Source organism: Pristiophorus japonicus, chromosome 1, assembly GCF_044704955.1.
Source record: "Pristiophorus japonicus isolate sPriJap1 chromosome 1, sPriJap1.hap1, whole genome shotgun sequence".
Lineage (NCBI taxonomy): Eukaryota > Metazoa > Chordata > Chondrichthyes > Pristiophoridae > Pristiophorus > Pristiophorus japonicus.
This window is the reverse complement of record NC_091977.1, coordinates 109414621-109441233: the sequence shown is the minus strand read 5'-3', so window position 1 is coordinate 109441233 and position 26613 is coordinate 109414621. Positions and strand designations below refer to the sequence as shown.

General features: G+C 42.0%; 1 protein-coding gene across 1 annotated transcript in view; it reads right to left on the bottom strand.

The window, feature by feature from the left end:
- Positions 1 to 26613, bottom strand: part of gkap1 (G kinase anchoring protein 1) — a 65904-nt gene extending 39291 nt beyond the window's left edge. Inside the window, exons 1-3 of the mRNA XM_070882434.1 lie at positions 25820 to 26613; positions 2014 to 2175; positions 599 to 676 (exon numbers count right to left, since the gene is read on the bottom strand). Coding sequence (XP_070738535.1) covers positions 599 to 676; positions 2014 to 2175; positions 25820 to 26080 — 501 coding nt within the window. The 5' untranslated portion in view covers positions 26081 to 26613. The remainder of the gene's footprint in view (positions 1 to 598; positions 677 to 2013; positions 2176 to 25819) is intronic.

Below are 26613 nucleotides of genomic sequence, written 5' to 3'. Positions count from 1 at the left end.
CAATAATTTCAGGGCAAAAATAAAAGCATGGCATTTTCTTCAGGTGTGCTTGGGATGTTGGGGAAATTTTAAATAAATGAGTCTGCATTATCCAAGATCTCATTTTTATAGTTCAGAATAATGTGCACAAATAAAGCAAGATTTATTCCTAAATTGAATCACTTTGTCTTGACAAACCAATTGATTGTGAAAATCAACCCCTTTGTGATTTTATTCTTCTTTCTGTAATAACACACAAGTGAAATAAAAGTCATCATAATGCTAAAAAGTGCTGAAGTTAATAATGAGTGTGCAGTGGAAGAAGAGTTTGTTTGACTGGATAAACTCAGAAGGAAAAGTGATATGGGCATGTTTAGATTTGGATTTCTCCTGAAATAGACTAGACACCATCCAGAAAAATGGAATTATATGGAGATATTACTGGTAACTGTGTTTCTGGAGTATTTCTACTCGCATCGCAGATAAAATAAGAGACATGTATATTTCATGCAAGACCTTAATGAACAGTGCATCTCAACACTCAAAGACAGTATCTCCTGCTGTGACAAACTTTTTTAAACAGTAAACTTAACTTTCAGATGTCAAGATATATACGTACACTCTTGTGCTCCTCATATTCCAACTTGCTGATCAATAAAGCTTTTTGGAGATCTGCTTCATACAATTCACTAGTCAGCTATATACAGAAGAAAAAAAAAACACATTCAGTGAAATGCCACCACAACTTCTAGCAATACTCTGGCTACAACATAGTCTGTATTGAATATTCACTGCAGTATTCAAAGTATAATACATTTTAAAAATACACAATATCTGCAAAATGGCTATAATTTTTTTAGCATTGGGCATTTAAAACCTAGGTTTTGAGAACTGAATGACAATATTCCTCGATTTACAGCATTTGGGGAATTTTTTGAGGGGGCAGGGAAGGTACTAATATCTGACAACAGAGCACAATACACCAGGACAACACGATCAGTGGTTTAGGTTACACTTTCCCCCCCACTCTTCTTCTCAATAATTTTCTCCTGACGCCATTCATTTCTTGCTGGGAATAGTTCCACAGGTACCCCGCCCAAGAAACCATCATGTGTGAGTATGGACTGTGAGGCTATTTGACTAAAGGAAATGTAGCAGAGCCCAATGCTGTCCTTATCTGAAGTCCACACAGGCATATTCTGAATAGGGACAGTGATCAGGAGTGGCAATCAAGACTAATTCCCCCGTCTCTAACCCACAGGAGAAGGCCAACTATAGCATAACTATCCTTATTACTCGCACCGTTTCAGCTGTATTGTCACAAGCATTTCAGTAAAATGTGACATTTTTGCATTATATCCACTTGAACAGTGAGAAATCACAGGTTTTGTCCTTTCAAACCGGTGTCTGGAGGGAGCATGTTGAGTTGTATAACACCATGGCAAAGGACTGCTGGTCACGGGTTGGTCCTTTGTGGTAATGGGGAGAGCCAATTGATCTGAGTAATACACAAGCAGTGTGATAACTTGTCACTTTACTACAGCAATTGGGTACCATTACACTTAATAAGCCTAGCTGTAACACTAAACTGGTGCTAGTAGTTATGTCTGCTTATTTAACTATCTGTTTTCATGAGAAGGCAGTTATATGGTTATACTAAAGGCTAACCTTCAGCACATTAGACACTTCTCTAGATGGGATAAAAATCTTTGTTCCAAGTGTTTCACTTCACCTTAAATGACTGAACAAAATGTATACTTCTGATGCAAAAGACAAATTTAACTAAAACATTTTCATCAGTTTTCATAGTCATGTATTTCTGTAAAACTCTGCACTCTTACAAAAAGGACAGTGTTTATAAATGGCCCTTTTATGTTTATCAATAATAGTTTGTTGAGAAAAATAAATAATTAAAAGATGTGTTATAAATTTCAAAAATATAATTAATGGTCAGTAGTTTGCATGTTACTCAAACATTCAATTTTATAACATTGTAAATGTTACTGGTATTTGATTTCCATCAACAGTTCTCACCTGTTCGTCCTTTTCTCTCCACTGCTCCCACTTCTCACCCTCTGCCACGGGTGGATTCTGACTATTCAGGAATTGCTCTGACTGACAAGATCCAGCATTCACACCGGCAATAGCAACAGAACAAGATTTTGAAATATTTTTTCCAAAGGCCAGACTTCTTAGCTTTAAATTAGGGGGAAAAAGAAAAAAAATATAAAGAAAAATTCAAAACACTACCAGATTAAAGTCAAAATCAATTCTGAATACAAACCATTTGATGCTCCAATCATTTGGCAGTTGTTCTAGTTTGTTTTTTATTTTAGTGACTTTATGAGGAGACATCAAAGTTATATTGGAGTGCTTTACAGTCATGGGTTGAAGTACAACATCCAGGCACTTTGCACACTAAGAATTTTTACACAGTAATCTCCACTGGGGGAGAGGAGGGAAGATGGAAAATCACACAATCAAATTGCTAATTTTTTTAAAAAGTAAACAAATTATACTTGTACTCACTACAATTATTTTTAGGATGGACGTAAAGTAATAGAAACATAGAAAATAGGTGCAGGAGTAAGCCATTCAGCCCTTCTAGCCTGCACCGTAATAGGAGTATAGACACTTCAAAACCCATTATTTTGGCTTCAAATTCAGGCATTTGTTGCTGGAGAATACAGGACTGATAAAGAAATAAGATTTTGTTTTCAGTTGTTAAACCTGTCCCTGAAGTTGTCGGGGTTATTTAGTTTATGAGGCATATAAATAGGGTTCAATGTCAGTTCAACATGTGGTCAGTGAAGGAGAACTGAAATTTGATTTCTGCCTATATAAATATATGATACATTTTAATAATCATAGAAATTTACAGTACGGAAGGAGGCCATTTCGGCCCATTGTCTCCGCGTCAGCTGACCAAGAGATATCCAGCCTAATCCCACTTTCCAGCTCTTGGTCCGTAACCCTGCAGGTTATGGCACTTTTAAGTGCACATCCAAGTATTTTTTAAATGTGGCAAGACTTTCTACCACCCTTTCAGGCAGTGATTTCCAGATCCCCACCACCCTCTGGGTAAAGAAATTGCCCCTTGTATCTCCTCTAAACTTTGCCCCAATTACTTTAAATCTACGTCCCCTGGTTGTTGATCCCTCTGCCAAGAGAAACAGGTCCTTCCTATCCACCCTATCCAGGTCCCTCTTAATTTTATACACCTCAGCCTCCTCTGCTCCAAAGAAACTAGGCCCAGCATCTCCAATCTTTCCTCATAAGCAAAATTCTCCAGTTCAGGCAAAATTCTTGTAAATCTCCTCTGCACCCTTTCCAGTGCAATCACATCTTTCCTGTAATGTGGTGACCAGAGCTGCACACAGTACTCCAGCTGTGGCCCAACCAGTGTTTTATACAGTTCAAGCATTACCTCCTTGCTCTTGTATTCATGCTCGGTTGTGTGGTTGATAATGAAGAAGAAAGCTGTAGACTGCAGGAGGATATCAATCAACTGGTCAGATGGGCAGAACAGTGGCAAATGGAAGATAATCCGGAGAAGTGTGAGGTCATGCAGTTGGGGAGGGCTAAAAAGGAAGGGGAACACACATTAAATGGTAGGACAATGAGAAGTGTAGAGGAACAAAGGGACCTGTGAGTGCATGTCCACAGATCCCTGCAGGTAGCAGGCCAGGTAGATAAGGTGGTTAAGAAGGCATGCAGAATGCTTGCTTTTATTAGCTGAGGCATAGAATACAAGAGCAAGGGGTTATGCTTGAACTGTATAAAACACTAGTTAGGCCACAGATAAGAGTATTGTGTGCATTTCTGGTCACCGCATTACAGGAAGGATGTGATTACACTGGAGAGGGTACAGAGGAGATTTACAAGGATGTTGCCGGGAGTGGAGAATTTTAGCTATGAGGACAGATTGGATAGGCTGGGTCTATCCTGTACCTCAGCATTTTGGAATAGAAGAGATCTCATTGCGGTGTATAAAATTTGAGGGGCCTGGATATAGTGGGTACGAAGGACCCGTTTCCCTTAGCAGATGGGTCAACAACCAGGGGGCATAGATTGAAAGTAAGTGGTAGATGGTTTAGAGGGGATTTGAGGGGAAATTTCTTCACCTAGAGGGTTGTGGGGGTCTGGAACTCACTGTCTGAAAGGATGGGAGAGGCAGAAACCCTCACCACCTTTAAAAAGTACTTGGATGTGCACTTGAAGTGCTGTGACCTGCAGGGCTATAGACCTAGAGCTAGAAAGTGGGATTAGGCTGGATAGCCTCTTGTTGGCTGGCACGGACGCGATGAGCCGAAATGGCCTCCCTCCATGCTGTAAATTTCTATGATTCTAATAAAGGCAAGTATTCCATATGCATTTTTAAACCACCTTATCTACCTGGCCTACTACCTTTAGTGATCTGTGGACCTGCACTGCAAAGTCTCTTTGTTCCTCTACACTTTTCAGTGTCATACCATTTAACATGTATTCCCTTGCCTTGTTAGACCTCCCCAAATGCATTACCTCACACTTATCCGGATTGAATTCCATTTGCCACTGTTCTGCCCACCTGACCAGTTCATTGATATCTTCCTGCAGTCCGCAGCTTTCTTCTTCTTCTTCTTCTTCTTCTTCTTCTTCGTCATTATCAACCACACAGCCTATTTTAGTGTCATCTGCAAACTTCTGAATTATACCCCCAACATTTCAAGTCCAATTCATTGATATATACCACAAAAAACAAGGGACACAGAACTGAGCCCTGCGGAACCCCATTGGATACAGCCTTCCAGCCACAAAAACACCCATCATTACCCTTTGCTTCCTGCCTCAGCCAATTTTGGATCCAACTTGCCACTTTGCCCTGGATCCCATAGGCTTTTACTTTCATGACCTGTTTGCCATGTTGGATCTTATAAAATCCATATACACTACATCACACACACTTCCCTCATTGACCCTCCTGGTTACCTCCTCGAAAAATTCAATCAAGCTAGTCAGACACCTTAACAAATCCATGTCTTTCCAAATGAAGATTTATCCTGTCCCTCAGCATTTTTTCCAATAATTTTCCCACCATTGAGGTTAGGCTGACTGGCCTGTAATTACTCGGTCTATCCCTTTTTAAACAAAGGTACAACATTAGCAGTCCTCTGGCACCACACCTGTAGCCAGAGAGGACTGGAAAATGGTAAGTTAAAACTGACCCCAATAACAAACATTTCTATTGTATTTTTAAAAAGTCGATTGTATATCTATTTATTAAACGTCTTGCATAAAATCTGCACTCTCTAAATGTCTCACGTACTTCCTCCAACATTTTCACACTTTGTTGGTAATACCCCATTATTATAGAAACATACATTCCTCCAACTTGGGAGATCCACTAGTATTATTATATCCCCTGGTCGATCTCCCATGGAAAGTCAAGAGCAAGTAAAGCCAGGTTAGAAGATTGGGAACAAATGGACCTACGCAAGCAGATATAATTAAGTTAAACATTCTGACCTTAAAAATACTTTGCTTTGACATTATTTATAGTTAAATAGCAAAACCTACAACAATTTAAGCAGATTAAATTTAATTCTTTGTCTCTAAGATTGAGACCATCCGTTCAGCTGTCTCTGCTACTTCCCTTCCTTCGCCTGGCCCACCGGGCCAAACTTCCGCCAACCCTCATCACCTCTCCCCACTCATCTTATCTAAGAGACCCACTTACTGCTCCCTTGACCCTATTCCCTGCTGACCACCCAACTTCCTTTTCTGGCTCCCATGTTAACTGACATTCTTAACAGTTCTCTCTCCTCAGGTACTGTCCTCCTCTCCCTCAAATCTGCCGTCATCACCCCCTCCTCAAAAAAACCCTTGACCTCCTGCGTCCTTGCAAACTACCCCCCATCTCCAACCTCCCATTCCTCTCCAAAGTCCTTGAACGTGTTGTCGCATCCTAAATCCATGACCATCTTTCCTGGAACTCCATTTTTGAATCCCTCCAATCAGGTTTCCGCCCCTACCACAGTACCAAAACGACTCTCAAAGTCACAAATGACATCCTTTGTGACTGTGACAAAGTTAAACAATCTCTGCTTGTCCTTCTCTACTTTGACACAGTTGACCACGCCATCATCCTCCAACGCCTCTCCACCGTCGTCCAGCTGGGTGAGATTGCACTCACATGGTTCCATTCTTGTCTGTCTAATCATAGCCAGCGAATCATCTGCAATGGCTTCTCGTCCCGCTCCATTACCTCTGTTGTCCCCCAAGGATCTATCCTTGGTCCCCTCCTATTTCTCATCGACATGCTGCCCCTTGGCGACATAATTCAAAAACACAGCGTCAGTTTCCACCTGCAATCCGATGATACTCAGCTGTACCTCACCACCACTTCTCTCGAGCCCTTCATGGTCTCTAGATTGTCATACTGCATGTCCGACATCCAGTACTGGATGAGACACAACTTTCTCCAATTATATATTGGGAAGACCGAAGCCATTGTTTTGGCTTCCCCTCCACAAACTCCATTCCCATCCACTGACTCCATACCTCTCCCTAACATCTGTCTGAGGCTGAACAACACTATTCACAATCTTGATGTCCTATTTGAGCCTGAAATGAGCTCCCCACCACATATCCACAGCTTGACACAGACCGCCTATTCCACCTTGGGAACATTGCCCATCTCCGCCCCTGCCTCAGCTCATCCGCTGCTGAAACCCCAACCCTTCACTCCCTTATCGTTCAAAAATTTGTCAATCTCCACCTTAAATATATTCAATGGCCCAGCCTCCACAGATCTCTGGGGTTGAGAATTCCACAAATTTACAATCCTCAGGGAAGAAATTTCTCTTCATCTCAGTTCTAAGTGGGCCACCCCTTATTCTTCAGCTATGCCCCCTAGGCCTAAGCTCTGGAATTCTCTGCCTAAACCTCTTTCCTCCTTTAAGATGCTCCTTAAAACCTACCTCTTTGACCAAGCTTTTGGGTCACCTATCCTAATTTCTCTATGTGGCTGGGTGTCAAATTTTTGTCTTATAAACACTTGGGTGAAGCACCTTGGATGTTTTACTACGTTAAAGGCACTTTATAAATACAAGTTGTTGTTGGTATTAAGAAGTAGTCAGTTGGAAGAAGTCAGTTGGAGCATAAAAGATTCTTTGCAGTGCAGACCGAGGAGCTGGGTGATTTAAAACTGAGCCACTACAGCCCCAGCACTTTTAGGAGGGTGTAATTATAGCCAACATAGAGCATTCCCATTATAAATGTGGACACAGGAATTTATAATAGAAAGTACGGAGATAAAAATGTGACAAAAAGTTTAGAGACGGTTCAGGAAGTTGATTCCGGAGATGAAGGGGTTGTCTAATGAAGAAAGGTTGAGCCTATATGCATTGAAGTTTAGAAGAACGAGAGGTGATCTTATTGAAACGTATAAGATTCTGAAGGGGCTTGACAGGCTACATGCAGAGAGGCTGTTTCCCCTCGTGGGGTGTCTAGAACTAGGGATCATAGTTTCAGAATAAGGGGTCTCCCATTTAAAACGGAGATGAGGAGGAATTTCTTCTCTCAGAGAGTCATGAATCTTTGGAATTCTCTACCCCAGGGAGCTGTAGAGGCTGGGTCATTGAATACATTTAAGGTGGAGAGAGACAGATTTTTGAACAACAAGGGAGTCAAGGGTTATGGGGAACAGGTGGGGAAATGGAGTTGAGGCCAAGACCAGATCAGCCATGATCTTATTGAATGGCGGAGCAGGCTCGCAGGGCCAAATGCCCTACTCCTGATGTTCAAAAAACAGGAATTAAGGTTTTGTTGACAGGAAGCATGTACAGATGTAAGATTTTTAACGTTAATGTACTATTGATAGATATACATGTGGAGTATTTCATTGCTGGATTTCAAATTAGGGAATAAATCCTGTGAGGTGTGCGAACATCATGCCCAAATTCTCCACGCACAAATTTATAAAATCTATATAAATGATCTACATAAAATGAACATTTCCATCTTATTGGCTTTACATGTAAATACTATGAGAGTCCTTCCACAAAGGTTCACTGATCCATCACCAACAGGTACACTGCTATTGGTTAAAACGAGAACAGAGGGAGGATAGCAATATATTACAGTTTATTAAAATCATCAATATATTTTTGGAATTGATTGGGGTGGGAGATATTTTGTGACAAATGATCTGAGTTATTGTAACCCTGGTATTTTCACTGCCACTGGAACACTATGCAAAATTGTGGTGCTCAGGCAACAAATTGCTCTACAAACAACAAGTACAAGAATGCAAGAAGCCCCGGAAATGATTAAATTAATTACAAAGTATACAAATATATATTTTGATTCAGAACTCCTAATAAACAGTTTGCAAAACTAAATAAGATTTTAACAAGTGCAAATTCAAATTGGAGAATTAGGATTCTCCATTTATTCTACACAATGTCATAGCAGTATCGCTATTGTGTTGATTTGGGGTTTTGCGGGGGGAGGATCTGACCTTCTCAACAAAGTTAGGACATTTCTCCTCTACAGCAAATTTTCAGTATTGTCAGTCTGGCACCAGGAGTCCCTTTCAGATGGCGAGGCAGTGAACAGGAGGCAGGTAGCCTGGTATTTGCCAGATACACAGCAGGTAGAAAGAGAAATAACCTAAGAACCTAAGAATTAGTAACAGGAGTAGGCCATACAGCCCCTTGAGCCTGCTCCGCCATTCGATAAAACCATGGCTGATCTTCGACCCCAACTCCACTTTCCCGCCCAATCTCCATAACCCTTGATTCCCCTAGACTCCAAAAATCTATCTCAGCCTTGAATGAAATTCCTCCTCATCTCAATCTTAAATAGTCTTTCCTTTATCTTGAGACTATACCCCCCGTTCTAGACTCTTCAGCCGGGGGAAACAACCTTTCAGCATCTACCATCAATCTGCCGCAGAATCTTATATGCATCGAGATCACCACTCATTCTTTTAATCTCTCCTCATAGGACAACTCTCTCATCCCAGGGATCAATCTAGTGAACCTTCGTTGCACCGCCTCTAAGACATGTATGTCCTTTCTCAGGTAAGAAGCCCAAATCTGTGTGCAGTACTCCAGGTGTGGTTTCACCAAAGCCCTGTACAAGTGTAGCAAGACTTCCTTACTCTTGCACTCCAACACTACTGCAATTAAGGCCAACATGCCAATTGCCTACCTAATTGATTGCTGTACCTGCATGCCAACTCTGTTTCCTGTACAAGGTCATCTAAATCTCTCTGAACACCAATATTTAATATTTTCTCACCATTTAAAAAATATTCTGCTTTTATATTCTTCCTACCAAAAAGTGAATAACCTCACATTATATGACATCTGCTACCGTATTGCCCACTCACTTAACCTGTCTATATCTCTTTGCAGGTTCTCTATGTGGAACACAAGAACGTAAGAAATAGCAGGAGTAGGTCATACAGCCCCTCGAGCCTGCTCCGCCGTGTAATACGATTATGGCTGATCCGATCATGGACTCAGCTCCACTTCCCTGCCCGCTCCCCATAACCCCTTATTCCCTTATCAGTTAGGAATCTGTCTATCTTGGTCTTAAATTTATTCAATGACCCAGCTTCCACAGCTCTCTGAGGCAGCGAATTACACAGATTTACATCCTTCAGAGGAGAAATTCCTCCTCATCTCAGTTTTAAATGGGCGGCCCCTTATCCTAAGATTATACCCCCTAATTCTAGTCTTCCCCATCAGTGGAAACATCCTCTCTGCATCCACCTTGTCAAGCCCCCTCATAATCTTATACATTTTGGTAAGATCACCTCTCATTCTTCTGAATTCCAATGAGTAGAGGCCCAACCTACTCAACCTTTCCTCATAAGTCAACCCTCTCATCGGAATCAACCTAGTGAACCTTCTCTGAACTGCCTCCAAAGCAAGTATATCCTTTCTTAATTATGGAAACCAAAACTGTAGGCGGTATTCCAGGTATGGCCTCACCAATACCCTGTATAACTGTAGCAAGACTTCCCTGCTTTTATACTCCATCCCCATTACAATAAAGGCCAAGATTCCATTGGCCTTCCTGATCATTGCAGTACCTGCATACTAATATATTACCCCCAACCCTGTGAACTTTTATCTTGTGCAGTAACCTTTTATGTAGCACCTTGTCAAATGCCTTCTGGAAGTCCAAATACACCACATCCACTGGTTCCCCTTTATCCACCCTGTTCGTTACATCCTCAAAGAACTCCAGCAAATTTTTCAAACATGACATCCCCCTTCATAAATCCATCCTGACTCTGCCTGACTGAATTATGCTTTTCCAAATGTCCTGCTACTGCTTCTTTAATAATGGACTCCAACATTTTCCCAACCACAGATGTTAGGCTAACTGGTCTATATTTTCCTGCTTTTTGTCTGGTTCCTTTTTTTTTTTTAAAATAGGGGCGTTACATTTGCAGTTTTCCAATCTGCTGGGACCTCCCCAGAATCCAGGGAATTTTGGTAAATTACAACCAATGCATCCACAATCCCTGCCGCTACTTCTCTTAAGACCCTAGGATGCAAGCCATCAGGTCCAGGGGATTTATCTGCCTTTAGTCCCATTATCTTATTGAGTACCACCTACTTAGTGATTGTGATTGTGTTAAATTCCTCCCCCCCTATAGCCCCTTGATGATCCACTATTGGGATATTTTTGGTGTCCTCTACCACAAAATATTTGTTCAGAGTTTCTGCCATCTCCATTTTCCCCATCTCTAATTCCCTGGTCTGATCCTCTAAGGGACCAACATTTACTTTAGCCACTCTTTTCCTTTTTATATACCTGTAGAAACGCTTGCTCTCTGTTTTTATATTTCATGCTAGTTTACTTTCATAGTCTGTCTTTCCTTTCTTAAATCATTTCTTTTTAGCTATACTTTGCTGGCTTTTAAAAGCTTTCCAATCTTCTGTCCTCCCACTAGTTTTTGGCCACTTTGTATGACCTTGTTTTTAATCCTCACAGCTTATATTACCACCTAGCTTTGTATCATCATCAAACTTGGATAGATTACACCTGGTCCCTTCATCCAAGTCATTAATATAGATTGTAAATAGCTGAGGCCCAAACACTAATCTTTGCGGCACCCCACTAATTACAATCTACCAACCTGAAAATGACCCGTTATCCTTATTCAGTTTTCTAATCATTAACCAATCCTACATCCATGCTAATATACTACCCACAATCCCATGAGCCCTTTTCTTCCGAATAATTTTTTATGTGGTACCTTAATCAAATGCCTTTTGGAAATCCAAATATACTACATTCACTGGTTCCTCTTTATTTACCCTGCTAGTTACATCCTCAAAAAGCTTCAACAGATTTGATTAAACACGATTTCCCTTTCATAAAACCATACTGGCCCTGAAATTCCGGCCTCCCCGGGAAGGCATTGCAAAAGCCGGTTTTCGGCTTTTCTGATCTGTCAAGTTTTAGCTTGATGTCCTTAGCCCATAGCCCAGCCAGCGGAAGAGTTTTAAAACATTAAAAACCCTGCCCACTAAAGCAAGTTTATTTTAAACCCTAAATTAAGAAAAAAAAATTGGAATTTTTTTTTTTTTGCAACACATTTATTCACTAATTGAAATGTGTGATTTTTTCCTCTCCATTTTGTATTTGTGTTTTGGTGTTGGGGGTGAGGGAAAAAAAGTGTTTCTCATTCATAATAATGAGAACTCCTACTTACGGAGTTCCCATTATTATGAATGAAAATACTTTACCTTGATTGGCTGTCCAGTGCCCCATGACTCCAGTTTCTCCCTGTGCATCTCCAAGACATGAACGCGCTCCGCTGCACAGGGAGAGGAGGCCTCCGACCGGGATCGCTGGAGGGCACAGCACCAAAGGGTAGGTGTGGATCTTTTTTACTATTTTCTGGCGAGCGCCCACGGGAAGCCCAGCACTGGGATTTCAGGCCCACTGACTCTGCCTAATCATATTATGATTTTCTCAGTGCCCTGTTACCACTTCCTTAATAATGGATTCCACCATTTTCCTGACAACTGATGTCAGGATAACTGACCTGTAGTTCCTAATTTTCTCTCTTTCCCGCCTTTCTTAAATAGCAGGATTACATTTTCTACCTTCCAATCCGTTGGGACCTTTCTAGAATCTAGGGAATTTTGGAAGATCACAACCAATGCATCCACTATCTCTGCAGCCACCTCTTTTAGAACCCGAGGATGTAGGCCATCAGGTCCAGGGGATTTGTCAGCTTTTAGTTCATTCACTTCTCAAGTACTTTTTCCTCTACTGATGATATTAATTACTTTAAGTTTCTTACTCTCATTAGCCCCTGATTAGTGCAGTCTCATGAGCACTATTACAATAAACTTGTTGAGAGGACCACAACCAACTATACAGGTGCAAAGTCCAGTAAACAGATGATTTACCTGAACATATATTTAAAAAATATATGCAAGGAATAAAAAACAGTAATTAATTTATGCAAGTAATTATACCTCCATAAAGGTAGTCAGAAATAACTGAATAGAAAATCTTGGCAGGTGCACTGCGTTTTAAAAAAAATGTATATAAAACCTCAGCTTGAAATTTTAAAACTGTTAGCTTGTACTTTGTTAAATTGTTTCCTGCATCTCTCTACATATGTTAGCACAATAGTAACATAACAAGAACAAGGAAATGTTAGATATTGCGTTCTTCAAGTAAAAACGAGAGCGTGCATGGTCACCATCCTGACCATTGGATTGACACACATCATACTCTATTAAACTCTATTAGTTGGAGATGCTTGCCTTTCTGCAACCAGGTCATGGTCGGCACTTAGCCTAGATATCATATTTTCATACCTGGCCTCCAGTAATGCTTTTGAGCAGCTGTCATTCCAAATGCCAGAATTTCCTAATCAGACATCAAGTGAAGTGGAAAATTCATACAGGGTAACGTGCAACACACCATCCACTTAAAGGGCATTGGACTTGGGCAGCTAGAACATCTATCAGCTTCATTCATCATCAACTGCAGTATTTTAGGAGCTTTGACAAACAGGCTTGACCGCCATGATGCTGAAACACCCTCCAGGATATTCAATGTCAGGTTGGCGGATGCTGGAGCCTGTGGTCCCTGCAGCTATTTTTTCTTTGTGCCACAAATCCTGGTCCTGGATCTTACATGTGCCCTTTGCTGCATGCCCAGGAGTTCAGAACCCTGAGGGAGAACCTTTTTACACATCTCATAAGCTTAACCTGCACTGGAATTTTGCTGTCAATAAAGAAAGATAGGAAAGATCAAAGGCTACATAAAGGTTAGAGAAGCTAGTGGAATGCACTGCACAGATTAAAGACATAAGATAAAATAGTTTGATGGGAGGAAAAGACTCTACAGATGCTTTAAAGGCCTATGGAGTAATCAAAAAGGAAAATGCTGGATTTTGCTCGATTGAGAAACAGGTAACACAAGTTATGCTTTTTGAAGATCACAGAGTGTGGTAAAGCTCAGGGGAGATGACTTACATTGATTTTACTGACTTTTGTAAGGATTTTGACCTGGTGCCTCATGAAGAAATAGAACAGTAAATCAAATTTTGTTTTTTTTAATCTAGAATGTGTACTCTAATTTCAAGAGTATTCCAAAAGAGTACAGTGGTGCTTTCCACTGTAACCTTATTTGATGTCTTCAATAATGGCATCACAGGGGAAGGCCTTCAGACTGTTTGTTCAAAGAATCTCCAAGTATTGCAGCACTGCTTTTGATGTTGTGTTGTTGGTGGACTCATCCAAGGGTCTACTGTATTCTGTTCACCATTGTGAACAATGGATTAACCATAGAATATAGGCCCCAAGTTTTCACATGATTTGCTCCTGATTTTTAGGAGCAACTGGTGTAGAACGGAGTATCTTAGAAATCAGAATTCTCGACATTTAGTTTGCTCCAGTTCTAGTCAGTTAGAACAGTTTCACTTTGGAACAGAATTTTTTTTTCCAAAAGTGGGCGTGTCCGACCACTTACGTCTGATTTCAAAGTTTCGTGAGTGAAAACTTACTCCAAACTAACTTAGAATGAAGTGAAGATTTTTGTACGCTCGAAAAAACCTTGTCTACACTTTAGAAAATCAGGCGTAGGTTACAAATTAGGCATAGGAAACGAGGTGGGGGGGGGAGGGAGGGGGAAGGGAAGTCATTAAATTCTACAATCAATCCTTAGTTTATACTTATACAAATATTATACAAATAAATCCAACCGAATAAAAATTTATAAGCAAAGAAAAGATTAAATAAACCATGTTCCTACCTGTGTGAAAGTGCTTCAGGCAGGCCTTTCATGTTGGAGACAGGCAGGTGTGTGGCGTCAGTGTCTCGACGGCAGCGGCAGCAAGCTTCGAGCTGAGCTGCAGTGCTTGAGGCAGGCCTTCATTCTCTTTGTGGCTGGCCGCGAAGAAGCAGCACCGGACGGCCATGAGATATCAGCGGCATCAGTGGCTGGCCGGCAGCCGAAGAATCAGCCGATCGATGTGAGACCATTCGGCCATGAGATAGCAGCGGCATCAGTGGCTGGCCAGCAGCCGAAGAATCAACGCAGGACACACGCAGCTCATTTAAGGTTCTTGAGGCCATTCGGCCACGCTTTAGGGGCGGCGTCAGTGGCTGGCCGGCAGCCAAAGAATCAGCAGCGGACGGACGTGAGGCCATTCGGCCATAGAATATCAGCGGCGTCAGTGGCTGGCTGGCAGCCGAAGGTACAGCAGCAGCCTTCGAGCTGTGAGGGGGACTGAGGCCATTTGGACAGGGAGAGGCAGCCACATCGACAGTTTTATATTTAAATTTGCAGAATGGGTGCTGCATTGTTAACACCACGTATTATTGCAAAGTTGAATTGGCACTCTTATTTCTCCAAACACACAGTCCTTAATTTGCATGCACCAATGCAAGTTTAGTAGTGAAAAGCTGAACTCACTGATTTCAGCAGGTGATTTATTCAGCAGTGCTGCTAAAAGCACTCCCTCACACACAGAAATATCAAAAAAAATTAAATTACACGCCTTTGCAGGGGTCCAAGAAACAAATCTTCACTTTTTCTGCAGTATTTTTAAAAATGGCCGAGTGCCAATGTTTACTTCAGACTGCGCATGCTCCAACGCGCACGCGCAGGGTTGCCGGCACCACGAAGGCTAATTTAAATTGTACCCGCCCCCTGCTACTTAGAAAATCGGCGCGAGTGTTAGGCTCCGCCTCCTACTGCGAAGAGCGCGCCGCGCCAAGCAGACATCGAGCTCCAAGGAGCTCGAGAATATCGGACTTTTTTTTAGGCGCAGTTTTCGGCGCGAAAAACAGGCGCCCAGCTCGGAGGTGCGCCGTTTTCGCCGCGGGACGAAACTTGGGGCCATAGTGAGGAATGCCTCCAACTATGATAATAGGGCCTTGCATAGCTCAAAGGGGATCGTGAAGGTACTGACTGAAGATACACGGGATATCTATTCCAATTGTTGATTCACAGCAATGTCTGGCGACCTTGGTGGATGACAACTTTAGCCTGAACTTCAGGACTGTGCTGAGAAGATTCCACAATCATCCATCTTTTATCCAGAGTATTTTGCCTGCAAAAACACATCCCTATTTGAAAAAAATTAACTTGCCAATTAATTATGATGAGAGGGAAAAACAATGTATAACCGCAGGCACAAAGTACATTCATAATTTCTTAATCCAAGGTTTGGATTTTATACTGTACAGATCGACACTGCAGAAAAATATACTGGCAGCTATAGAATTTCAATAGGCACAAAACTTGGCAGATATTTATTGTGCAATGTGTGAAAGGCCTCTAGTTACATTCCAGGGAGAATTCAGAGCACCAGCTGCAATACTGAAGCAACTGTGCATGTGTAGATGCTGGAAAAAAACACAATTACAGCTTTATGTTTATGACCATGTATGTTGTCCATTGTCAGGAAAGGTTTGTATAGGTTACCAAAGTGCACCCTTCAGCTCCGGTCATTTTACAGAGAATCTATTGTAGTTCTATGTGAATGTGAAGATTTTTAGCCTGTTGTATCCAGGGAAACAGGCCTTTTTGTACCAGAGGGGAGGGGGTGCTAGGATTCAATACATTTAGCCATTTTTCAGTGAAACAGGAACACTTGTTCCTCATGGTTCTTTTATTTGGAAGAGTACTTTGGCATCAATGTGAATGTCGATTAGAATCCGAGAAGAGAATCTGACTGTTTCTGAAGTCTGATGTAGTGGAGGCTTTCACTTCATTAATTTCATGCTTTCTTTAAATTCTGGCAGCAGGAAAAAAAATCAAATGCAAAAGTTTCTTCTATCCTAAAGCAGAGATTTTCATGGAATGCAAGGCTATGCATCGAGAAAATAGCAGACACATATGAAGTGGCTGATTACAGGATTGGATTCCTGCAGCTTATATGAAAATTTTAATCCAGAGTTTTGCAACGGTCTTAGCACCATCATTAGCCTTTAGACTGTGTCTCCAAGATTGAGACCATCTGTGCAGTTACCTCTTCCGTCTCATTTCCGACCTTCCCCAAGTCTCCTATCCACTCCAGCTTCAATCCTCCTTCACTCTGCAGTTTCTTGTCCATCTCCCTACTGCCCCCACCAAGCTCATTTCTTCCATGAAACTCGTCTCCTGTTCCCTTGATCCTCTTGATACAGAGAAATCATTTCCTCTGGTGGAGAGATGCAGAACAAGGGCGCATAATTTTAAAATGTGAGCTCAGCCATTTAGGAGTGAAATCAAGCACCCCCTTTTTTTTTACACGAGGGGCAGTGAAAATCGGGAACTCTCTCCCCCAAAGGCTGCAGATGCTGGGTTAACTTAAATTATTAGAAGTGAAATTGTTAGATTTTTGTTAGGTAGATCAACCATGATCTAACTGAATGGCAGAACGGGCTCAATGGGCTTAATTACCTAAACCTGTCCCCAACGCTGCCCTGGCCAAAGTCACAAATGATATCCTTTGTGACTATGACGATGGTGCATTATCCCTTTATGTCCTCCTCAAATTTGAGGAGTTTAACATGGTCAACCATACCATCCTCATCCAGTCCAGCCCCATTCAACTGCCTTTGCACTGTTCTACTACTATCTCTCTTAATGCAGCCAGTGCAGCAAGCAATGACTTATCTTCTCATGAATAGTTCAATCACTTCCAGAACCCTCCAAGATCGATGCTTGGCTCCTAATTGTGTTCATCTACATATTGCTCCTTGCTGATAGTATCTGTAAGTATGGGATTAGCTTCCATATGTATGCTGATGCACCCAGCTCTACTTCACTATTTTACTCAACTCCATGACCAAAATCATACCATAAGATATTAAACCATGGATGTGACAACTTTCTGCAAGTGAACACTTGGTAGATCAAAGCCATCACTTTTGGCATAAACTCCACTTGCCACTGTCGCCACCCTGGCCATTCACTCAAACTGAACTAGACTGTTAAAACCTCAGTCCTGTTCGACCCGGAGTTGAGTTTCAAACCCCACATCTTATTTCCGCCTACATCCCTACCCCAGTCCTTCCAACCACAGACATTCTTAACTCATGCCCTTTTCAGCTCTAGATTTGATTTCTCTATTGTTCTCCGGACTGGCCTCCCATTTTTCAGCCCCTATAAACTTCAGCCAGTTCAAAACGCAGCTGCCTGTATCCTGTTCCACTTTCCTATTGCCAAACTATAATGGTTTGTGTTTTGCAACATATTAAAACTTAAAATCGTTGTCCTGGTCTTCAAATCACTTGATGGTCTACCATTGTACTGTTATACAACACAAAATGTTCTTTCCAGAGACAGCGCAAGTTTTGGGAAGACAAATCTAGAATCTAATTGCACTGTTAAGTGGTTTTTCACAATATGAAAATTTCACACCCCCATTAAGCTTGATTGATCCTAGCAATGAAACTAGTCTCCTGAAAAATTAAGAGACAGAATATTTGAATGAAATAACTTCAAACCAGAAAATCAACACTAAAGCCAATTACAAACTTGTGGAAAATGTCCCTTAAAACTATTGTTCACATATATGGTGCAATTATTGAAGCTTTATCTTGAATGAACACAAACAGCATTGCACAAAAATATCACGGGAGAAACTAATGACGAGACACTCCAATGCTCCATTTATACAGTACTTTGTAATCCAGACTACCTTTCAATTTCCAGTGTAATTCAGTTATAGTTGAAATTGTAAATAATAAAAATTTGTTCCCAGGATTAGTACCTGTTCAGTTTTTAATTTAAAAAAAATTAGTGCTGTATTTAGAAATTTCTAAAACAAAAACCAGAAGTCTAATTTGTAAAACAGAAGTCGTCTATTTTTCCCCATTTGCTTCAGTGCTTTATGGTGTGCAGCGTTTTGTTTTTAATATTTTCACAATTCATCTTTATCAGTGCTCAGGCCATGATGCCCTCTCTTTTCTTCCCTCCTGTTCCAGTCATAGGATCTTGCACATCCACTTCAGGGAAAAATAGATGAATTGAAAGCACAAATAGATACAAATGGGTATGATCTGATAACCATTACAGAGACTTGGTTGCAAGGTGACAATTCGGAAGGACAGACAGAAAGAAAAAGCAGGTGGGGTAGCTCTGTTAATAAAGGATGAGATCAGTGCGTTAATGAGAAACGATATTGGCTCAAAAGATAAAGATGTTGAATCAGTTTGGGTGGATACAAGGAATAATAATTAGGGGAAAAGTCGCTGGTGGGTGTAGTCTACAGGCCCCCTAACAGTAGCTACACTGTTGGACGGAGTACAGATCAAGAAATAATGGGAGGCTTGTAATAAAGGAACAGCAATAATCATGGGCAATTTTAATCTTCCTATTGATTGAACAAAGCAAATAGGCCAGGGTAGCTTTGAGAAAGAGTTCCGAGAGTGTATCCGGGATAGTTTTCTTGAACAGTACATTGTGGAACCAACCAGATGGCAGGCTATCTTAGATCTGGTACTGTGTAATGAGACAGGATTAATAAATGATCTCGTTGTAAAGGATCCTCTAGGAATGAGTGACCATAACATGGTTGAATTTCAAATTCAGTTGGAGGGTGAGAAAGTTGGATCTCAAACCAAGCTTAAAAAAAGGAGACTACAAAGGTATGAGGGCAGAGTTGGCTAAGGTGGACTGGGAAAACAGATTAAAGTATGGGATGGTTGATGAGCAGTGGCAGACATTTAAGGAGATATTTCAAAACTCACAACAAAAATATATCCCAATGAGAAGGAAAGACTGTAAGAGAAGGGATAACCATCTGTGGCTAACTAAGGAAACAAGGACATACAATGTGGCCAAGACGAGTGAGAGGCCAGACAATTAGGAAACTTTTAAAAGCCAGCAACTAAAAAAAATAAAGAGAGAAAGCAGATAGATTATGAAAGTAAACTAGTACGAAATATAAAAACAGATAGTAAGAGTTTCTACAGGTACATAAAACGGAAAAGAGTGGCTAAAGTAAATGTTGGTCCCCTCGAGGATGAGACTGGGAAATTAATAACGGAGGACAGGGAAATGGCAGAGACGTTAAACAAATATTTTGTATCAGTCTTCACGGTAGTAGACACTAAAAACATCCCAATAGTGGATAATCAAGGTGCTACAGGGATGGAGGTCACGAATGAAGTAGTACTCAGTAAAATAATGGGACTAAAGGCGGACAAGTCCCCTGGACCTGATGGCTTACATCCTCGGGTCTTAACAGAAGTAGCTGCAGAGATAGTGGAAGCATTGGTTGTAATCTACCAAAATTCCCTGGATTCTTGGGTGGTCCCAGCAGATTGGAAAACTGTAAATGTAACACCCCTATTTAAAAAAGGAGTCGGACAAAAAGCAGGAAACTGTAGACCAGTTAGCCTAACATCTGTCGTTGGGAAAATGCTGGAGTCCATTATTAAGGAAGCAGTCGCGGGACATTTGGAAAAGCATGATTCAATCCAGCAGAGTCAGCATGGTTTTACGAAAGCGAAATCATGTTTGACAAATTTGCTGGAGTTCTTCGAGGATGTAATGAGCAGGGTGGCTAAGGGGAAAACCAATTGATGTGGTGTATTTGGATTTCCAGAAGGCATTCGATAAGGTGCCACATAAAAGGTTACTGCACCAGATAAAAGTTCACGGGGTTGGGGGGTAATATATTAGCATGGATAGAGGATTGGCTAACGAACAGAAAACAGAGTCGAGTTAAATGGGTCATTTTCCGGTTGGCAAACTGTGCCTAGTGGGGTGCCGCAGGGATCGGTGCTGGGTCCTCAACTATTTGCAATCTAAATTAATGACTTGGATGAAGGGACCAACTGTAATAGAAACATAGAAAATAGGTGCAGGAGTAGGCCATTCGGCCCTTCGAGCCTGCACCACCATTCAATAAGATCATGGCTGATCATTCACCTCAGGATCTCTTTCCTGCTTTCTCTCCAAACCCCTTGATCCCTTTAGCCGTAAGGGCCATATCCAACTTCCTCTTGAATATATCTACTGCAGAAAGTTGTTGAGGCCAGTTCGTTACAGAATTCCACAGGTTAAACAACTCTGAGTGAAGAAGTTTCTCCTCATCACGATCCTAAATGGCTTACCCCTTATCCTTAGGCTGTGACCCCTGGTTCTGGACTTCCCCAACATCGGGAACATTTTTCCTGCATCTAACCTGTCCAATCCTGTCAGAATTTTATATGTTTCTATGAGATTCCCTCTCAATCTTCTAAACTCCAGTGAATACAAGCCCAATCGATCCAGTCTCTCCTCATATGTCAGTCCTGCCATCCCGGGAATCAGTCTGGTGAATCTTCGCTGCACTCCCTCAATAGCAAGAACGTCCTTCCTCAGATTAGGAGACCAAAACTGAACACAATATTCCATGGTGAGGCCTCACCAAGGCCCTGTACAACTGCAGTGAGATCTCCCTGCTCCTATACTCAAATCCCCTAGCTATGAAGGCCAACATGTAATTTGCCTTCTTCACCGCCTGCTGGACTACATGCCAACTTTCAATGACTGATGTACCATGACACGCAGGTCTCATTGCAACTCCCCTTTTCCTAATCTGTCGCCATTCAGATAATATTCTGCCTCCTGTTTTTGCCACCAAAGTGGATAACCTCACATTTATCCACATTATATTGCATCTGCCATGCATTTTCCCACTCAACTAACCTGTCCCAAGTCACCCTGCAGCCTGTGAGCATCCTCCTCACAGCTCACACCGCCACCCAGCTTAGTGTCATCTGCAAACTTGGAGATATTACACTCAATTTCTTCATCTAAATCATTGATGTATATTGTAAATAGCTGGGGTCCCAGCACTGAACCCTACGGCACCCCACTAGTCACTGCCTGCCATTCTGAAAAGGAGCCATTTATCCCGACTCTCTGCTTCCTGTCTGCCAATCACTTCTCTATCCACATCAATACATTACCCCCAGTACCATGTGCGTTAATTTTGCACACCAATCTCTTGTGTGGGACCTTGTCAAAGGCCTTTTGAAAGTCCAAATACACCACATCCACTGGTTCTCCCTTATCCACTCTACTTGTTACATCCTCAAAAAATTCTAGAAGATTTGTCAAGCATGATTTCCCTTTCATAAATCCATGCTGACTTGAACCGATCCTGTCACTGCTTTCCAAACGCGCTGCAATTTCATCTTTAATAATTGATTCCAACATTTTCCCCACTACCGATGTCAGGCTAACCAGTCTATAATTCTCCCTTTTCTCTCTCCCTCATTTTTTAAAAAGTGGTGTTACATTAGCTACCCTCCAGTCCATAGGAACTGATCCAGAGTCGATAGACTGTTGGAAAATGATCACCAAAGCATCCACTATTTCTAGGGCCACTTCCTTAAGTACTCTGGGATGCAGACCATCAAGCCCTGGGGATTTATCGGCCTTCAATCCCATCAATTTCCCTAACACAATTTCCTGACCAATAAGGATTTCCTTCAGTTCCTCCTTCTTGCTAGATCCTCGGTCCCCTAGTACATCTGAAAGGTTATTTGTGTCTTCCTTCGTGAAGACAGAACCAAAGTATTTGTTCAATTGGTCTGCCATTTCTTTGTTCCCCATTATAAATTCACCTGATTCTGACTGCAAGGGACCTAATGTTTGTCTTCACTAATCTTTTTCTCTTCACATATCTATAGAAACTTTTGCAGTCAGTTTTTATGTTCCCAGCAAGCTTCCTCTCATACTCTATTTTCCCCCTCCTAATTAAACCCTTTGTCCTCCTCTGCTGAATTCTAAATTTCTCCCAGTCCTCAGGTTTGCTGCTTTTACTGGCCAATTTATATGCCTCTTCCTTAGATTTAACACTATCCCTAATTTTCCTTGTTGGCTACAGTTGAGCCACCTTCCAGTTTTATTTTTACTTTAGGCAGGGATCGACAGTTGTTGAAGTTCATCCATGTGATCTTTAAATGTCTGCCGTTGCGTAACCACCGTCAATCCTTTAAGTATCATTCGCCAGTCTATTCTAGCCAATTCACGTCTCATACCATCGAAGTTACCTTTCCTTAAGTTCAGGACCCTAATCTCTGAATTAACTGTGTCACTCTCCATCTTAATAAATAATTCTACCATATTATGGTCACTCTTCCCCAAGGGGCCTCGCACAACAAGATTGCTAATTAGTCCTTTCTCATTACACATCACCCAGTCTAGGATGGCGAGCCCTCTAGTTGGTTCCTCGACATATTGGTCCAGAAAACCATCCTTAATACACTCCAGGAAATCCTCCTCCACCATATTGCTAGCAGTTTGGTTAGCCCAATAGAAACATAGAAACATAGAAAATAGGTGCAGGAGTAGGCCATTTGGCCCTTCGAGCCTGCACCACCATTCAATAAGATCATGGCTGATCATTCACTTAGTACCCCTTTCCTGCTTTCTCTCCATACCCCTTGATCCCTTTAGCCGTAAGGGCCATATCTAACTCCCTCTTGAATATATCCAATGAACTGGCATCAACAACTCTCTGGGGTAGAGAATTCCACAGGTAACAACTCTCTGAGTGAAGAAGTTTCTCCTCATCTCAATCCTAAATGGCTTACCCCTTATCCTTAGACTGTGTCCTCTGGTTCTGGACTTCCCCAACATCGGGAACATTCTTCCTGCATCTAATCTGTCATCGGCCTTCAATCCCATCAATTTCCCTAACAGAATTTCCCGCCTAATAAAGATTTCCTTCAGTTGCTCCTTCTCACTAGACCCTCGGTCCTCTAATATTTCCGGAGGGTTATTTGTGTCTTCCTTCGTGAAGACAGAACCAATGTATTTGTTCAACTGGTCTGCCATTTCTTTGTTCCCCATTATAAATTCACCTGAATCTGACTGCAAGGGACCTACGTTTGTTTTCACTAATCTTTTTCTCTTCACATATCTATAGAAGCTTTTGCAGTCAGTTTTTATGTTCCCAGAAAGCTTCCTCTCATACTCTATTTTCCCCCTCTTAATTAAACCCTTTGTCCTCCTCTGCTGTATTACAAAATTCACCCAGCCCTCAGGTTTGCTGCTTTTTCTGGCCAATTTATATGCCTCTTCCTTGGATTTAACACTATCATTAATTTCCCTTGTTAGCCACGGTTGAGCCACCTTCCCAGTTTTATTTTTACTCCAGACAGGGATGTACAATTGTTGAAGTTCATCCATGTGACCTTTAAATGTTCCTCCCGCCGTGTCTTCCCCCGCTCTCTTTCCCTCCCCTCCGTCTCTGTTCCCCCCCCTCTTCCCAGTCTCTCTCTCCTCTTCCACATCTCTTCTGTGCCTCTTCCCTCCCTCTTTCCTCTCTTCCCCCGTCTTCACCCCTCTCTTCTCCCGTCTCCCCCCTTTATGTATATCTATATGTAGATTAAAGTTGCCCATGATAACTGCTATACCTTTATTGCACGCATCCCTAATTTCTTGTTTGATGCTGTCCTCGACCTCACTATTACTGTTTGGTGGTCTGTACACAACTCCCACTAGTGTTTTCTGCCCTTTGGTATTCCGCAGCTCCACCTATACCGATTCCACATGATCCAAGCTAATGTCCTTCCTTACTATTGCGTTAATTTCCTCTTTAACCAGCAACACTACCCCACTTCCTTTTCCTTTCTGTCTATCTTTCCTGAATGTTGAGTTTCCAGCTTTGGTTACCCTGGAGCCAAGTTTGCTGATGATACAAAGATGGGTGGGAAAGCAAATTGTGAGGAGGACAAAAAATCTGCAAAGGGCTATAGACAGGCTAAGTGAGTGGGCAAAATTTTGGCAGATGGAGTATAGTGTGGGAAAATGTGAGGTTATCCACTTTGACAGAAAAAAATAGAAAAGCAAATTATAATTTAAATGGAGAAAAATTGCAAAGTGCTGCAGTACAGAGGGACCTGGGGATCCTTGTGCATGAAACACAAAAAGTTAGTATGCAGGTACAGCAAGTAATCAGGAAGGTAAATGGAATGTTGGCCTTTATTGCATGGGGGATAGAGTATAAAAGCAGAGAAGTCCTGCTACAACTGTACAGGGTATTGGTGAGGCCACACCTAGAGTACTGCGTACAGTTTTGGTCTCCGTATTTAAGGAAGGATATACTTGCATTAGAGGCTGTTCAGAGAAGGTTCACTCGGTTGATTTCGGAGATGAGGGGATTGACTTATTAAGATAGGTGGAATAGGTTGAGCCTATACACATTGGAGTTCAGAAGAATGAGAGGTGATCTTATCGAAACATATAAGATAATGAGGGGGGCTCGACAAGGTGAATGCAGAGAGGATATTTCCACATCGGGGAAACTAAAACTCGGGGACAAAAGGGACCGCACATTTAAAACTGTGATGGAGAGGAATTTCTTCTGAGAGGGTTGTAAATCTATGGAATTCTCTGCCCCAGAGAGCTGTGGAGGCTGGATCATTAAATATATTTAAGGCAGATAGACAGATTTTTGAGCGACAAGTGAATAAAGGGTTATGGGGAGCGGGCAGGGAAGTGGACCAGAGTCCATGATCAGGCTCAAGGGGCCAGATGGCCTACTCCTGCTCCTATTTCTTATGTTCTTAGACGGCCTCAGTTTTAATATCTTATCTGAAAGACAAAACCTCTGACAGTGCAGCACTTCCTCAGTACTGTACGAATGCATAAGCCTAGATTATACGCTCAAGTCTCTGAAATGGTGATTGAGCTCATGACCATCCGACTCAAGAGTTAAGTGTTACCACTAAGCCAAGGTTGGCACTTGGCATCTTATCAAATCCTCAGAACGTTTTGAAGTGTTTGACAATTATGAAAATACAATCAGTATTATGTCAGCAAACAGCGCAGCCAATTATGCACAGCGAGGTCCCCAAAACAGCAAATGAGAGGAGAGAATGATTGGTCTATTTTTAGTGGTGTTGATTGGGGGAGGAATGTATACCCGGACAAGGGAAACTCCTGTTTGTCTTCAAATAGTACCATGGGATCTTTTACATGCGCCAGGACTAACAGGGAATCTCCGGTTAATGCATCAACAAAATGAAACAAATGAAGCAAAATACGGGGCGGGTGGGGTGAGTTTTCGGAAATATTAAAGCGGCACCTCACACGCCTAAAAAAAAACCGATTTGTTTCTTTGAAAACACTTCACAGCTCTGCCTCGCTCCTCGGTTTTCATTAAATTATAAATCTCAATCTATTCCCACCACAGAAAAAAACTTGCCCATAAAGATCAGTCTACAGAAGTTAAAGTATGAACAGAAATGCACAATCCAAGAGTTCCTTCTTTCACCGGCTGAACAGAATGTGGAGAGTCTGGTATATCACTGTTGTTCCCTGGCTCCGCTTTCGTTACAGATCGGCCTGCGCCTGGCCCCTCCGCGCTTACCTCATTCGCTTCGCTGTGCAGTTGCTCTTTCTTCTTCTTCCTTTTCTGTTTCTTTTTCTCATTGCTGCCGCCGTTGGCCCCGGACTGGGCACTGTTATTTTTCTTGCCTGCTCCGACACGGGGGCTTTTGCCGATCCGGTTGCTCGTGTTGTTATTCCGCCCAGAGTCCGAATCCGAATCAGACGAGTCACCCTCCACCCGGAGCAAAGCAAAACGAGAGGCGGTGGTGCGGAGCGAGGCCGAGCCCACTGCTGCCGCCATGACGAGCGCTTAAACAAAAACTATCAAAAGCAAATATACATCTATATATATGTGTGTGTGTGTGTGCTAGGTGTCGAGGGGACAAAAGGTGGTGTGGACAGCCGGAGTATAATTTGCAGAGCGGCGTGTCCCCAATGCTCCAGCTGCCTCCAGCCCAGCTCCAATGGCACGGACCCGGGCCGCGCGCGCACACACAATCAGTGGTGCTGGGGCACGCACACAATACACCAGCACAACTCAGGTGTCAGGTCCTGACAAAAGGGCCATCGACCTGAAACCTTAGCTAGGTTTCTCTCTCCACAACCACTGCCTGACCCGCTTGGTATTTCCAGCATTTTTATTTCAGATTTCCAGCATCCGCAGTATTTTGCTTTTTGTTTAAAAAAAAGTGTAATGCAGACTCAATGTCGGCAATTGCCGATTAAAAATCAACCATGTGTCCCCTTTTTTAAAAGGGGCACAACAAATAAAGACTGTAAATTAACATAAATTTTAAAGGAACTGTATCTGTTGTGTATGGAGAAAGAGTCAGA